The sequence below is a fragment of the Nycticebus coucang genome, chromosome 2, assembly GCF_027406575.1.
Source record: "Nycticebus coucang isolate mNycCou1 chromosome 2, mNycCou1.pri, whole genome shotgun sequence".
Classification (NCBI taxonomy): domain Eukaryota; kingdom Metazoa; phylum Chordata; class Mammalia; order Primates; family Lorisidae; genus Nycticebus; species Nycticebus coucang.
The window spans coordinates 41,952,248-41,968,854 of record NC_069781.1 but is presented as its reverse complement, the minus strand read 5'-3'; the positions used below and the strand labels follow the sequence as shown (position 1 = coordinate 41,968,854).

Sequence of the window (16,607 nt, the reverse complement as noted above, 5' to 3'; positions counted from 1 at the left end):
AGACTGGCTTCTGGAACAGATCCTCCTACTGCACCACCTTGCCCTTTCTATACCACCAGGACTCTCCAGAACACCGATACACACAGCCCTGTGGGAAAGGAAGGTGGGGAGGCGGGGGCCAGGGCAAAGCAGGTGCGCAAGCAGGGAGGGTGGAGGTTCCGTGGCACTGGCTCTCATACGGGCCCTCACTCACTGAATCAAAGTGAAACTAGGGGACACACAAGCCAGGAGGAACTGAAACCTGACCCTCCCCCACCCATGGGACAGGCCTCAAGCACTAGGGAAAAGCCCAAAGAGCCCCCCCAGTTGACCACCGGCCTTCGATTCTCTGCTTTACCAAGCAGGCCTCTGGCAATTGTCTGTCTGCATCTCAGCTGAGGTGCCCATGACTACAAGACCAGGAGGGAGGAGAGTGGCCAACCAGGCTGGAAGATGGGAACCCAGGACCTTTCTTCCTGTGCCACTAACTACCCCCTGCATGTGTTTGAGCAAAGCCTACACCCTCCGTGCCTGAGATCCCCTCCCTGCAGGGTGTGGGATAAATGACCTGCCAAGGAGTGTGGCTCCTTGGCCATGCCCTAAGCGCTTGCCTCCCCTGCCCTACCCACCTCCGACCTGTGAGCCTAATTGCATTCCCCTGGCCCCCACCCCCCACACCCCACCATGGCCTCACCAGGCCAATTGCAGGATGTGCCTTCCACAAGTTGCAGCTGTCACAGACTAAACTGAACCAAATTCATTTCTTTATAGACTCCAAAAGCTCAAAACCCTCCTGGTCAAGAAAACCAAAGCACAAGTGCCATGAGTGAACTGGTCAGGTGCAGAGCATCTGAGAACAGCAGGCATAGTAGCTCCAGGTGGTCATGCCATGCAAGAATGCCCACTTCATCTTGCTAGATCTGGGTTTTCTCCCCCAAGGAAAGCCAAGCATCATATACAAAATTTCCTGAGTTTGAAAGGTTGGTTGGTAACTAATTCAAAATCATGGTAGATACAAGGCAAGTTCTAAAGCAAGGTTTCCAAGCTGGCAATTGCCCCCTGAGTTCTGAGTGATGCCTGCCCAGCAAGAACCCTGGTCCTGGCCCCTGCCTGGATAAAAAGAGAACTTCAGGGATGAGCCTTCCCCACACACACATGAATGTACAACCAGGGACATTTCATGGAGGGCCAGGGAGAGGACCAACTCTGGGGAAACCTCAGCAGAGGACAAGACAAAATGGCAGTAACCACCTTCTTCCGGTAATCCCCTTCCTCCAGAGGCCCTTTGGGGCCAGGAAGGAAGTTACCATAATTTTGCTCTGGCCTCTGCTGAGCCTTTCCCTGGGCTGGTCTCTTCCCTGGCCCTCCACGAGGTGTCCCTGAATGTACTCTCATGTTGGAGAAAGAGCTCAAGTCCAGAGGCCAGAACAAGGGTTCTTCCTGGGAGGGCATCACTCAGAATCCAGAGGCAATTGACTCTCTCAGATAGAAGACCCTGCCTAGATAATGGCCCAGAGTCAGAGAGCTCAGAGAACACCCTAGGGCTGAAGCGCAGAAGGAATGAGAGGAGAAATGGGGGCTGGTGGGGAGGTCAGGGGTCACCATCCAGAGCTGAGGTAGCCCTGGGGGATCAGTGGGTCAGCAACACATGGGGACAGATGATGGGGTCAAGGGTCGGTGGCTTTGTACACTGGGGATGGCACGTGGACCTGTAAGGAAGGGTGGATTAGGGGAGGAGGACTGAAATTTTTCACATCAAAAGGCAGTAGGGGGCAAGGATTTTCTGAAGAGCTATTCTCTCCCTCCAGGTTTTCTGTGTTTTACTGTGTGACCCTTCAGACAACTTCTCTTCCCCCATTTCCATCTGAATATTGACTGGTGCAGGATATCCTAGATGCTCTCCAAGCCCTAACAGCTCCCACAGGGGAGTCTCGAGGTCCCAACTGGTGGCCCCAACAGCCTTCAGGTGCCCAGCTGCCAGGCCTAGCACTCTGCCCTCTGCCTCCACCCTGGAAGCTTCTACCTCTGTGCACCCAGTGCCTCTCTTCATGGGAAACTGAGGCTTGGCCTTTTTCTTCTTCCATGAAAGGGGCTAGGAGACCCAGAGTCTTGAAGAGAAAGGAAGAAAAAGGCAGCAAGTGGCCCTTCATTCTGCAGCTGACACCTGGGGGCACTGTTGCTCAGTCTGGATGACCACGGGCTCCCCAGCCTCTGTCACTCAGTTTCTTCAGCGCTCATCACAGAGTAGCCTGCTATAAACAGGAAGTCTGTGGTGGGCAGATCGGCTACTTTCAGATGCCAAACAGAACTGTGGCTAGAGTCTGCCTTCCCAGCTTGTGACCAGCCTCACAGTCTCGAGCCCCCGACTTTCTCTGTGGCCAACTATTAGGCGCTTTTGGAGCTAACCCCTTTGCAGAAGTCACTTCCTTTTATCCTGACAATAACTCACAAGGCTCATGTTGCCTCATTTCCCCCCACGCCCACCCCCAGCTAACAAAATGAATATTCAGAGAGATTAAATAACAAGATTTCCCCCCAGGAAGTCTTCAGACCATTTCACCCCCGGCCTGTGAGCCTGTGGCCTTGGTGCAGCATCTTATGTGTTCCTCTCCCGAAATCAGAGCTCTGTGCAACCCTGGAGCCACAGGGCTGCCTGTAACTCCTGCCTCCGGAATCCTGAGCTTTTCCACATACCCCTCCTTTCTGGGGAATCTGAGAAGGGTCTCCTCACTTTCTGCTCACTTTCTCCTCTAGCTTTCTGCCCTGAGCTCGGGTGCAACAGAGAGGACCTAAGTGTTCAGGAAAGGAAAAGTGTCCTAGGAGAGAAGACAGGATCAACTCATGGTTAGAGGGGCCCAGGAGCCCACAATGGCCTGTGAGTGTCTGAAATCCCTTCTTCCTGCCATGGCTCCATGGGGGTCTGCTAGGCAGAGGCTCCTAGCCTGAGAAAGATGAGTAGAAAAGAGTTGGTGAGAAAGGGAGGGAGAAAGGAGTTGTGGACAGAGGGAGACGGAGCTCGAGCCAGAGAGAATACAAGAAGGGAGGAGAGAATGGGGCGGGGGGGCATGTATGAGAAAGAGAGAGAGAAAACTCTGAGGAAAAGAAAGCTAGTGAGCACTAGACCAGGAAAAGGACACTGAGGAAGGTTTGATAAAAAAGATATAAATAGGGCAGCGCCCGTGGCTCAGTGAGAAGGGCGCCGGCCCCATATACTGAGGGTGGCGGGTTCAAACCCAGCCCCGGCCAAACTGCAACCAAAAAATAGCCGGGCGTTGTGGCGGGCGCCTGTAGTCCCAGCTGCTCGGGAGGCTGAGGCAAGAGAATCGCGTAAGCCCAGGAGTTGGAGGTTGCTGTGACCTGTGACGCCACAGTACTCTACCGAGGGTGATAAAGTGAGACTCTGTCTCTACAAAAAAAAAAAAAAGAAGAAGAAGAAGATATAAATAAAGCCAGGTAACACAGAATGAGATACTCCCCCACACAAAAGACAGGGAGAGACACAAAAACAGGGCGGAGACAGGTCCCCCCAAAAGAGGGATGGTAATAACAGGAGCCCCCAGCTAAATGCCCCAAACCTCCTCATGAGGACCTCACTGGATTTGGCATCTTTTGAAAAGTACAGGCTACCTCTTGGTCTTGGCTGCCTTTCTGTACCTGCCTCGGCCAGAAGACCAGAAATTCCACTTGCCATGTATCCCTACGGCCCCAAAAGAAGCCTCTGGCCCCTGCAGTCCACGTTGGTGCTGAACTGGTTGGCTTTCTGAGCTGGTGAAAGAGATTCGCACTCCAGTGACCTCGGTGTGTTCCGGTCTTTTCAAACTCTGGGGGCATGAGGGGCGAAGGCGGGGGACCTGAATGGGTGAGACAAGCGGAAGGAGGCCTCACCAGAGATCAAAGGCCCAGGAAGGAATAGAGGGTCTGAGGCTGCCCTTTCACCCATGGCCGCTATTCACAGCCCTGCCTGCTCTGCCAAGTCCAGCCCTGCCACCACCAACTCCAGGCCTTCCGGGGAGGGAAGTACCACCTCAGTCTCTGTCCCCCTAACCCAGCGGGATTCCTGAGGCAATGCTGCCACAGTTTCCACCATAAAAGCTCTCAGTTTAGATTAATCTAGAGCGACACTGCATCTCACGACGGAGCAGGACCCAAGCCCGACTCTCAGAGCTGTCCCACAGCCTCCTATGCATCCCTGTGAACTGGGCTGTGCCAAGGGGCTGGGCTGGGAACGGAAATGCATGGGCTGTGGCCTGGGCTATGGCCCCTGCCCTGTCAAGTTCACATGAATGGCAGACTTGCCATCAGGCCGAAGTGGGTATTCGAACCACTTGCAGACACAGCACAGTCAGAGAAGCACTTGCCACCCAGATTGTAACAGGTTCAAGTCATGGAGTCCAAACCAGAAAGCCCTCCTGACTTCTGCCCCTTATTTGTGCCCCTGCTCATTACCTTTCCAAGACAATGCTTCCATCCTTGGCCCAGCCCGGCTGCTGCCTGAAAGCTGTCTGCTGCACACAGCCTAATCTGCCTCCCTGTAGCTTGCTTTAACCAGGCTCAGCTCTGCCTTCAGAGGCCACAGGGATCTTATCAGTTACATCAAATACATAACAGTTAATCTCAGACTTGGACACAGTGGTCATGTCTCCAAGTCTGGTCTTAGAGGCAAACCATCCTGAGGACCCGTGATTGAGGAGACTACAGACACTGTCCCCCATTCACCCTCCACACTAACTGGATCCAGTTCTACCAAGGAGCATTTATTGAGCATCTACTATGCACCAAGCACTTGTATTAGAGCTGTGCTGTCAAATACAGTAGTTACTAGCCTCATATGGCTAGTAAACACAGCTAATAACAGCTGAGAAACTGAATTTCTTTAATTTTATTTTAATTAATTTAAAAATAGAAGCAGTATAAAATATATTTCCACTAAACCAACTTTATTGTCCTGACAGGACTATGTTTAACTGTCAAACATTTAGCATCCAAATTGATATGTCCTGAAAGTATAAAATACATACCAGATTTCAAAGACTTAGTACCAAAAAAAAAAGGGAAAATATGTTATCCAATATTTTGTATGGATTAATGTTAAAATGATAATAATATTTGGAGTATATCAGACTACATAAAATATAGTATTAAAATTAATTTCACCTATATCTTGTTATACTTTTTAATGTGGTTACTAGAAAGTTTTAAATTATATATGTGGCTTGCATTCTGTTTCTATTGGATAGTGCCGGGTTAATTACTTTTACACCCACCCTTATATCCTCATTATTCATTCATGTATTTATTAGTGGAGACTGGGTCTCATTACATTGCCCAGAATGTTCCAAACTCCTGGCCTCAAGAGATCCTCACACCTTGGCCTTCCAAAGCACAATATTTCTTGAGTCTTTAAGACAGAGCTCAAACCATCTTCCCACTGCTTCCAGAATAAAACTTCAAAGGCCTTGGTCAATGTCTGAGGTACCCCAGTCTTTCTTTCTACCTCTCTCCCTTTCCAAATCCTGCCATACAGGTCTTTCCCTGAATATGCTCACTGGAGTCCCAGCCTTGGCACTGAAACACCCTCTCTTGTCTTTGATTGGAGATGCCCTCTCCTCCCTCTACCCAGCCCTTGAATGCCACTTCCTACAAGGAGTCCTCCCAAATCCTTTTGATCCAAATTGGCCCCTTCCTACCTTACTCTTTCCCCTTTGTATCACTTTACACACTGCCCTGCCCACCAGAGGGACTTTGGGATTGCCAGTCTTGCCCATCAGCCCACTTTCTGTGGCTGTACCCTATCACTGTCCACTTCTTCCCTCAGGTCAGAGGAAGAGAGTGGCCCACAGGGCAAAACCCAAGTCCAAGCTGGAAATGACTACAAACCAGGAAGCTTTGCCTTGTAAAGCCTCAGTCATCTCATCTGAAAAACGGGGCAAAGATCCTGCTGTCCTCTTCTTGGCCTCTAATGCCTCTCCTACCCTATGACTCTTCCCTCAGGCTGCTGAGAACTCCTGAGATAAATGGTACCATCCTAGAAGCCAGCACTCAAAATTCCACACTCTATAGACTTCACAGGCCAGTCCTCCAGTATACTCGGCAATTTCCCTCCCTTTCCCCAATGGCTGGTTCTCACTTGTCTCTGCTCTCCTGAAACCTCTGACCTTCAGGTCTCACATCACTCTTAGTAGCAGCCAGCCAACCCAAAAACTCTTCCCCATACCCCCTCCCCAGGCTCTGCCTAGCCCTAGGCTGTTCTTCTCCAAAGGGCCTCCCTGAGGGGCTGAGCAACAGCAGGTAGGCAGACAATATCAGGACACTGGGGTCTCATGAGCCGTCCAGCTCCTCCTGACTCCCCATTCCATACAAACTGTGGCTTTGCCAATGTCACAGGCCTCCCTGGGGCCTTGGTTATTTTCCCTAATAAAATGGAGCTGGTAATCTCTGCCTTTTCACTTCCCCCTGTAGCCAAGGAGATATAGAGAAAAGATCAAGAGGACTGAGAAGGCCAGGAGGGGGCACATGCAATATGCCCTCCCAGACACTTCACTTCCCTGATGTGAGTAAGGACATTTCTGCCCACCCCTGGGCTCAACCATGTACACTCTGTGAGGAGGAGGCTCAGGTTTCTGCTTAGGTCCCCCAATCTTCCCAGTCATATAAGCTTCCAGGAGCATCAAGCTGTTCTCCCTTAGTCCACAGGCCACAGACTGGACTACCTGCCAAGTCTGCTTAAGGGTCAAGACTCCCCCATAAATTTCAAAACTGGAAGGATCTTGAAGATCTTCCAATCCCATATCTGATTCTTTTATGGCACCCCAACAGGTGACCATCTAGCCTCCGCTTGCATAACCCTAGAGATGGGGCATTCACTACTTCCCAAGGCATCTGCTTTTAACTCCTAGACCACTCTTACCTGTACAGAGTTCTTTCTCACACTGAGCTGAGATCACCTCTGCATCTGCTATACACTGGCCTTTAAGGCCACACAATAACATCTTGTCCTCTCTCCTCACTTGCCAGCCCTCCAAATGCTTAAAGGCGACAACCCAGTCCTGCTTATTCTGCTCTTCTTTGTGCCAAAGCATCCCTAGATCCTTGAGGTGTTCCCCAGGTGCTGTATCAGATTGTTCTCCACCAAGGTTACACTCATCTGGACACAACCCTATTTGTCACTTTCCCTCTTTCAAGTCAATAGCCCCAAATGAGCCACAGTCCTTGCGGAATGATCTGGCCGGCACAGAGTAGTCAAGACCAACACCACCCATTTTCTAACCACTCTGTGCTTTTAAAGCAGTTTGAGAGCCCAGACAGTGACTGCTGACCAGAGACTCCAGCCAAGACCATACTCCACAACTACAGTAAACAATCCCCCCAAGCCAGGACCTGTGTGTTTGGTGATAAACGTCAACATGCATTTTTTTTTCTTTCTCCAAAAATCTCTGCATTGATCCCTCAGCCTCAAACAATCCACTCCCCCACCATGGTCCAACCTGGCTTGGGCACATCTGCTGCAAATCCAGGTGACAAAGGAAAAAACGATGACACCATCAACACAATAAGCAAACAAAGATGGCAGGCGCGCTGCCTCCTGCAGCAACAGAGCACAGCAACCCACTGAGTTAAAAACCTCTGACATCTGCTCAGGAGCGGCAGGAGCAGGCAAAAGAAGCAAGCAAGGCAGGTTCCAAGAGCTGTGAATCAACCCCACGCATTCCCCAGCTCTAAACCGAGGCCACGGGCTCAGCTTCTGTGCTGCCTGGCACATGCAGACCACAGGCCAATCCACTGCTGGGCCGACTCAATTTTCTAGTTACAGATCTTAAGTACTTGGGCATGTGCGCACGAGAACATACATCCCTTACACGGAGCTAAGAAAGGGAATTGTGCCGAGGAACAGAATAATTGAATCAAGATTTCTGTCACGCTGCTCTCAAGCCCTAGACCATAGCCCTGGGTTTTTTTTTTTTTCTTTCTAAGATTTTACAGACTCCCTGGGGGTTGTTTCTCCTCTCAAACCCATTAATGTCAGCCAGAGCTGGCAGCCCATCCACGGGAAATGAGACAGGCTAAGGTGCCCCATGTCCAGGACGGAGGTGGACGGCTCCGGAGGCCCAGGCAAAGGGTTGAGAAAAACTAACCAGGAAGATTGTCATCTTTGTAATCCTCATGAGGCCCCCTGCGCTCCTTTCTTCCAGGCCCAAGGGCAAGGATGAGATGATTATTAATTTCCTCCACGCCCCACCGTCACTAGGGCTGAAGGCCTTCTCTGCTGAGGGACTGGCACAGACTCAATGAAAACCCACCTCTCCCCCTCCCCAACATGTGTGCCCCCCTCACGGCTGGACTGGGAGGTTGTTGCTCTGTGCAGGCTCCCCTACAAAGGGGACATCCATGGGTGTTGTGCTCAGACCTGTGTACCCTGCCCTGGAGCATGATATCTGCACACACAGGGTCTTCTTAAGGCCACAGGCCACAGAGCGCAGGCCACAGGGCTCTGTCAGGTCCACTTTCTCTATCCAAAGGGTGATGATGGGAGAGGCCAGCAAGGATTCCACAGTCCCACCCTGCTGCCTGTCTGCCCTCAAGGAGGGGGCTGAGCTTAGATCTGGGCACTCCTCTGCAGAAAGGAGGTGGGCTCTCGGGAACCTTTGTCTCCATCCCTGACAGATGGTGAGTCCATCCACTGTCCACAGGGCTGCGCAGCTGGTGTCTCTTACCTTCATCCCTCTTGCGCTTGTTGGTATCAGCGGTGGGGGACGTGATGCCCAGGATGCCGCTGATGGAGTATGAAGAGCCAGCCGAGTCCGTGCTCACCGATGACACCTGCGTCACGGAGCCAGTGGACACTGTGCAGAGGGAAAGGGGCTGTCAGGGCCGGCTGGAGGGCCAAGAAGCAGGTGGGTGCTTGGCACTCACCACACACTGGGCTAGGGGGACCTACTGAGAGTGCAGGGAGGGAGGACACTCACCTTGTGGCAGCGGCCCCTCCTCCCCTCAGGAATGTGGCCTGGGGGCTTTTGCACAGGTTCCCAACAGTGGGGAAGGAGGAGGGGGAGCACTGACTGTGCAGAAAGGAAGATGGGAACAGAGCAGGATGGGCACTAGCTCAAATCCTGGCTGTTCAAGGATGAAGGAAGCAGGGGATGGAGAGGAGGAAGAGGCAACTGGGACCCACCTTCAGCCAGTGCTAAGAAAAAACCCAAAGCACAGGCTACTCATTAGACCTATTCGCTCTCTTCTGGAATACCCACCCCTGCAGGCGGTAAACCAGCACACACACACACAAAGCCAACAGAAACCCAGCAGACTGCACCTTCTTCTTACAGCTCCTCAGTGTCTGTTCTCCTTCCAGTTTAGCTGGACTTGATTTTTAATATTCATCAGGATGATAATGATAATAAACATTTTCTGAGACCTTCCCTGTGCCAGGCATTGAGGCATTATCTCATTTAATGCTGAGAACAATCTTATAAGCTAGACAGTGTTATTATCCTACCCAAAAGCTAGAAGAACCAAGGCTTAGAGAAGATAAATGACTCACCAAGATCACACAGCTAATAGGAGGCAGAGTGGTGACTGGAACCCAGAGACTAACCTCTATAACTTGTCTGTTCTTCACTAAAAGAACAATAATATACTTCACTTTAACACAATGTTTTTCTTTTAGTGATTGCAACAGCCCAGAGTACTATTATGTATCCCCATTCATCCAATGAGGAAACCGAGGCCCCACAAGGTGAAGTGATTCAAAGTCATCTAGCTAATATTAGCAACAAGGACTTAAAGTCTACATTCCCTTGCCCAGAAATATAGCAGAGGTTGGTGACTTATTATGACTAACTATCTCTTAAGTTCCTAAGGATCAGAATGGGGGGTGGGAGGGGCTTTGTGCAAGTTTCACATTAACTCCTGTCTCCTAGGGGCCAGTTCATTGTCAGGGGCTTATCTGGCTGTATATTTGAATTGCCATTTCTGGGCTATAGGTATTCTTTCTTGGTTCATTAAAACCAACAGACCAGGGCGGTGCCTGTGGCTCAAAGGAGTAGGGCGCCAGCCCCATATGCCAGAGGTGGCCGGTTCAAACCCAGCCCCCGGCCAAAAACTGCAAAAAAAAAAAAAAAAAACCCAGACCACTCTCAAATCCATTTCCTTGGGCTATAACTAGCTGGAGGCAGGAAGAGCAGCCTTTGAGTCTAAAGTAGGAAATGCCTAGAAATAGTGGCGATTTAGAAGCCTGAGTTTTCCTTGGACCAGATTCAGCTTCTCACTGTTATAGACCTAGAGGGAACAGTGTCTTTCTTATCATGTTTCCGTTTGATTTCAGATCTTCCTTAAGAGACACAGAAGCAGAAACCATTAACTTCCCTTTTTCTTCACCAGAAGAAGCTCCTCAAAATAGATTTATGCAAATCTCATAACCTTTTCTGTATTAAGCTACAAAAAAACAGAGGAAGAAAGACAATCCAAGGTCATTTGGTACCTTAAACAACAAGCACCACATACATATAACCAAGGCTTACCATGATGCTGGCAGGGCTGATGACATTCATTCAGTATTTTGTTACTGCTCTAGGCTCAAAAGACCCAAATTCCTGTTCTGGCTCCACCATTTACTGGCAACATGACCTGGGCAAGTCATTTCATCAATTTCTAAGCTTCAGTTTCCACACTCCTCATTAAGTTTGTAAACTCTAAGGAGCTATATGCATGTGAGATATAGTTGTAATAAAAATTTCTCTACCTGGGACAAAACTTTTTTTGGATCTACAGTAGCATGATTCCTCTAAACCAATTGGAAGAATATTAGCAGTTACTCCTACCTTGGTTTTCATTGTTGTGTGACCTGAAATAGTTTCAGCCACACACATTCTTCAAAAAGCCTTCTTCTACCCTCTTCATCCAGCCCAACAAAGTTGGTGATTCCCTTCCTTCTGTTCCCACAGCACCCAACCTTTCTTCTTGAGTTTCATCTCAGTGTTTTGCAAACTTCTCTCCATTCCATTCCCCTGTTACACTGAAAGCCTTTGAAAATGGGGATATTGTCTTGCCTTCTTTGTAGCCTTGGTCCCCAAGTCCATGGTCTGCATAGCAAGAGCTTGGCAAACACTTTCTGAAGAGATTGCTAAATGAAGAATTCTTTCATGGCAAGGAGGAAATCTATCTTACCTTTATCCAAAGAGGTAACCATATAGGATCAGAGACCTTAGACAGCACCTGGTTTGTGCCCCTCCATCCACAAATGGAGAAACTGAGGCTCAGAGGGGTGCAGGGAATTTCGCAGTTCATTGAGAGTTAATGACAGAGTTGAAACTATAAATCAGGCCTCTGCCTGTTCTCCATCACTATGGGGAGTTCAAGTTTTCAGTTAAAGAAAGAGTGACCCAGGTGCAAAAATGTTACACAACCTGAGCTGAGATTATGGAGAATTGGCTTTGGCAACCAGAACCATCAAGAGACTTGCTGAATGGTCGCTCACTTTCTTATAGCAGAATAACTTTTCCTCCAGCTAACCAGAAGTGTTTCCTTTGTCCCAAGTAAAGAAATAGTACACCTGAGAGAGACACTTTTCATTTTCACTTCCCAATCATGGGAAGGAAGGCAAGAGAAATTTCTGACCTCTTAAGTGCTAGGAAATGTAACTCATATTACTCATATTACTTATGAGTAATAGTCACTCTCTGACTTCACCTGTAGGCACCAGAAACCCCACTGGCAGCCCTTGACAATTCACAGAGTACTTGAGATCGAAGCAAGAGAGAGAGAAAGAAAGTTTGGGAACTTTTGCCACATCTTCACTCAAGACTGCAAGTGCATAAAGAATTGTAGAAGGGCTGGTTGATAGAAGAAAAAAACACATTCAAAACTACTTACTGACTAATGATGCAGAAAATGTTATGAATAAGTATCCCTTTCTTGATTTATTACTTTAATTATCTGACATTCTATAGACCCCCATTAGTGGATTTTTTTTTTTTTGGCTTAGATTTCAATTTTCTGTCTCATGGTGAAAGCTATTTATCATAATAATCAGTAAAATTCAAAACCTTTTAGCAGTATTTATAAAATTCATTTACCAGGTTCAGCCCTTGGAGAATGACAAAGAAGGCGCATTAGTACGTGTGCCGAAGTGTTTTATGCAGAATTATCTGTCCATAAGAATGATTAAAAGTTCTTTAGAATATTTGGAGCCCATTAGATTTTTAAATTTTTTTTAAAAAGTTCTTCTTACCTATGCTGTGACTGGAAGCTGGGACTGGCTGGTTGGGTGGCTGTTGTACTTTTGTCCGGATGATCCTGTAGGCAGTTGGGAAAAAAAAATTCGCTATTTACCATGAGGTAAGAGAAGAGACCTCAACCAGCTATGTACAGGCAACCAGAAAACCCATACCCATGCTGGGCCATTGATCAAGCTCGGGCAGAGGTTGGGACAAGATAATGAACTCAGATTGGGCATCAGAAAGTTGGAAGAATTACAAACTAGTCCTAACACATCTTTGGGTAATTTGCATCCCCTCTCTAGGGTCAATTGTCTCTTCTGAAGACAGGGGGTGATGTGTTAATGTTACAAGTAGGCATCCCCTTCTCGGGTATAGCTCCAGCTGCATACGGGACTCACTGAGTGACTTTAAGGAGTTCTTTCTCTTCCCCAGACCTCTGCCTCCAATCTGTGGAATGACAAAATTGAAACAGGTGACCTGTCTTCCAATAGCTCTCACATGCTGGTTTGTCTCCCCTAGAGAACTGGTAAGGAGGAGTAACACCCCTGCCCACAGGAAATTGCCAAGGGAGGGGATGTATGTGTCACTCTGAAACTAGGGAAGGTTAAAGTGCTATCAAGAGACACTCAACTTGGCTTTGCTAAGAGAAAGACCACTTGGCACAAAACATCACAGAAAGGATACACAGGACTGGAGCTGGGGGCATCACAGCTCATCTTTCTGGAGACCTTGCTTAAGTTCTACTATAAATTTGACTATGACCTTGAGCAAGTCCATGCCATTGGGGGCTTCAATACAATGAAGGAGTTGAAACAGATCACTCTTTGCTTATTTTAAGTAATCAAACTGTCCAAAAAACAAAAAAAAAAATCTTATCGGAAAGCCCAGTATATAAAAGAGGTAACAGCTGTACCGCCTTCCTTTTGCCACCTGGCAGCTCTGATTTCCTTTTATGTGTCCTTGGGCTCTAGGGAGCTTAGACTGTAGATTTCCAGCTGGGACAATGTATGGGGCCTTGATGAGACCACGGGCCCAGTGAATCTCAGAGCAGCAGAACAAGCCAAAAGTCCCTTGAGATTTACAAGAAAGTTCCTTCCCTGGCATTTGGAAGAAGAGGGGGTCAAAACCATATGTTCAGCTCCTTTGGAAAAGTTCTATTCCAGCCTCAAACTATTACCCTTTAAAAGGACATTAATTAAAGCGTTTTCTTCGTTGAAAAGTAATATGTGCTGATTGTAGCCTATTTGGACAGCATGGAAAAGTATAAAAACATCTAAAACCACATTTTGGTGTGTTTCCACTATGCCAACATTCCTGTGCATGTTTAGAAATATCCAAAAGGGGCTTTTATGCTTAAATGTTGCCTCAAATACATTCAGGTGTTTACTGTTTGTTTTCTCCAAAACACAAAGGTTTTATTTTGACTAAGCACACTTAGAACATATTGGACAAAGACTTGGAAATTAAGTAGTCCTCTTGATCACCTGAGTATTAAGCTGGCATCTGATCTAATTTTTGTATATGTCACTGTCTCTGTGTCTGCAGAGATATAATGGTAGGTGTGTGAATATATGGCTATATCAGATAATAAATATAGTTTATTCGTATATAAATATATGGCAAAATATACATAGTATCACTATAGTTCAGCTTAAAGTCTTAACTTTTCAAAGCAATGTATGCCTATCAAATCTGTACATAAGCAAAGCAAAGAAAATGATGTTTTCCTCATTTAAAAAATGTTTATAAATATCCCTAGTAAAGCATTATTAATTGTTATAAATCATTGATAGGCAACTGTAGTGTAGTGATTGAAGGTATAATATCTGGACTACTAGAGTTTGAATTCCATCCTTGCAATTTACCAACTACATGACCTTGGCTAAATTACTTCTCTATTCCTGTTTCTTTATCAGCAAAATGGGACTAAGAATCAGTCCCATCTCTTAGAGTTATTATTAGGATTAAATTATCTGCTTAGAATAGTGGATACTTCATAGTAAGTGCTCTGTTAGATATTATTTTCAGTGGTGTGTTCATAAAGATTAATGACAGTTTCAACCTTTAATTTTTTGTTTTTTTGAGACAGAGTCTCACTTTGTCACCCTCAGTAGAGTACCGTGGCCTCATAGCTCACCACAACCTCAAACTCCTGGGCTCAAGTGATCCTCTTGCTTCAGCCTCCCAAGTAGCTGGAACTACAGGTGCCTGCCACAACTAGTTTTTAAAGATGGGGTCTCTCTCTGGCTCATGCTGGTCTCAAATTCCTGACCTCAAGCAATCCACCCACCTCGGCCTCCCAGAGTGTTAGGATTACAGGCATGAGCCACCTCACCTGGCCTGACACTTTCAACCTGTAAAAGTTCATATTTTTTACATTTGCTTTAAAAAACACATGAGGTCCCATTGGAAGATAGGGTGGGGAAAGTAGCCATCCTCACACCCTACTTTAAAGCTGCAGTGGGGCTACCCTTTATAAGGAATTCCAGAATCATAGGGAACTCTCCAAAGCTGTCTGCAGGGGTGAGAGATTTGCCCATCTGCTTGCAGCAGCTGCCAAGTAAAAACAAAGTGTATCATCTTCCATCAAGAAGAAATAGTCTTGGAAATAAGAAGACTATAATTGAATCACAGCAATTTTTTAAAAACTAAAAAAAAAAAAAAATGCAAGTTATCATCAAGACTTGCCACAATAAGAGCACACTCAAGACTTCTTCTAAGCCAGAGATAGTCTGGGTAAATTGACAGTCAACGCTAAAAGGCATATCCTTTACTTTGCTGAGTTAAGAGCATGACAGTGGATGTCATACTGTATGAACATCCTAGATTGTTCAACATTGGAGAGAGCTCAGCAATCAAACTGTGCCTATGGATAAGGAAATTAAAGCCCTGAGTGCTCAAGTGACTCGCCTGGGGTCACACAGTAAATCAGCCCAGACTCCCAGTTCTCATGCCTGAGCACTTTTCTTTGAGCCACCTTCAAAGGAAAGTGATCTCTCTGCTAAATGCTTTCTATATGAGCCATAAAGCCTATTTGGATTCAAAATCCATTTAGAATTCAAGGCTTAAAATTCTGAAGAATTTTATGTATTACAGACATTTAAGAATTCCAGGTAAGCATCACTCCCCTTCCTTTGAAAGGCTAGGTTTTCTCACCACCATCCCCCATCATCCTTCACAAAATTACATTGAAAGAGAAAAATCATGGTGCCTTGAAAAAGGAAATGGGGAGATAAGGCTGAAGAAACACCCATGTCTATGGCACTGATCAAACTGTCATTGGTGCAGTAAGAAGCTTGCCAATTAGCTATGCTGAGAATCAAAAAACCAGAGGTCCAAATCAGCCAAGGTGGGATGAGGCCCACAGGTGGAACCCAAGCCTGCAACTCTCATGGAGAAGAAATAGGGGGTGTGTAAATCATCTCAGAGGGTTTATCACTGAAATTAGAATTAAGACTAGAATTAACAGATTATCTTTCCCACGCCACGGCCAGCCCTGAACAAGTTTTGTTTGGCCTATACACTATGTTTATTTTTATTTGAATGAGTTATTAATATTTACAAGTTAGCAGACTTCTCATAAATAATACCTGATTTCTAGCTTTTGGAAAATTGGAATCACATGACAACAGCCAGTTTGTGCTAAATACAGCTGACCCTCTAAACTGGGAATGCCACTTGTAGTTCCCACCACTCGGCCCCAGATTCAGAGCCACAAGACTCCCTTCCACCCACTGTTTGGGTCAGCTCTGGAATGGCCACCTCCAACTGACACTCAGACTGGATTCCAAGAATCCCTCATGTGGGTTGCGCAGCAGCCCACCACATATGTGTCTTTAAGAAGTCAAATGAGAGGACCGGGCGAGACGGCTCATGCCTGTAATCCTAGCACTCTGGGAGGCCAAGATGGGTGGATCACCTGAGCCCAAGAGTTCGAGAACAGCCTGATCAACAGCAAGACCCCATCTCTAAAAATTGCCGGGCATTGTGGCAGGCACCCGTAGTCCCAGCTACTTGGGAGACTGAGGCAAGAAGATCGCTTGAGCCCAAGAATTTGAGGTTGCTGTGAGCTATGATGCCACAGCACTCTACCCAGGGTGACAAAGTGAGACTCTGTCTCAAAAAAAAAAAAAGTCAAATGAATATAGTGGTTTGTTCTCAGGAAATCTCTCACAAACCTAGCAGAACTAGTTGAGTGTTGTTTAATCCCGTGTCAGTTGTGGTCTCCCAAGTCAGTCCCGCTGAAAACGGCAGAAAAGCACACACTTCTAGGGGTGGACAGTGGAGACCCTGTGGCCACCAGAAGAGCTACAAATCCAGTCACCACTCCCTCCCTAGCTGTTTGAAATAGAGGAATAGTGGAAAGTTTCCTCCAAGTGAGGCAGGGGCTGGGAGAGAGCTGTAGACTCTCTTACA

General features: G+C 47.1%; 1 protein-coding gene across 4 annotated transcripts in view; it reads right to left on the bottom strand.

The window, feature by feature from the left end:
• PAX5 (paired box 5) overlaps nt 1–16,607 on the bottom strand; it is a 190,452-nt gene that overhangs the window by 150,764 nt on the left and 23,081 nt on the right. For all 4 annotated transcript variants that reach the window (XM_053573987.1, XM_053574010.1, XM_053573995.1 and 1 more), the window contains 2 exons: nt 12,203–12,267; nt 8,691–8,819 (listed from right to left, as the gene is read on the bottom strand). In XM_053573987.1, the coding sequence (XP_053429962.1) occupies nt 8,691–8,819; nt 12,203–12,267 (194 nt within the window). The remainder of the gene's footprint in view (nt 1–8,690; nt 8,820–12,202; nt 12,268–16,607) is intronic.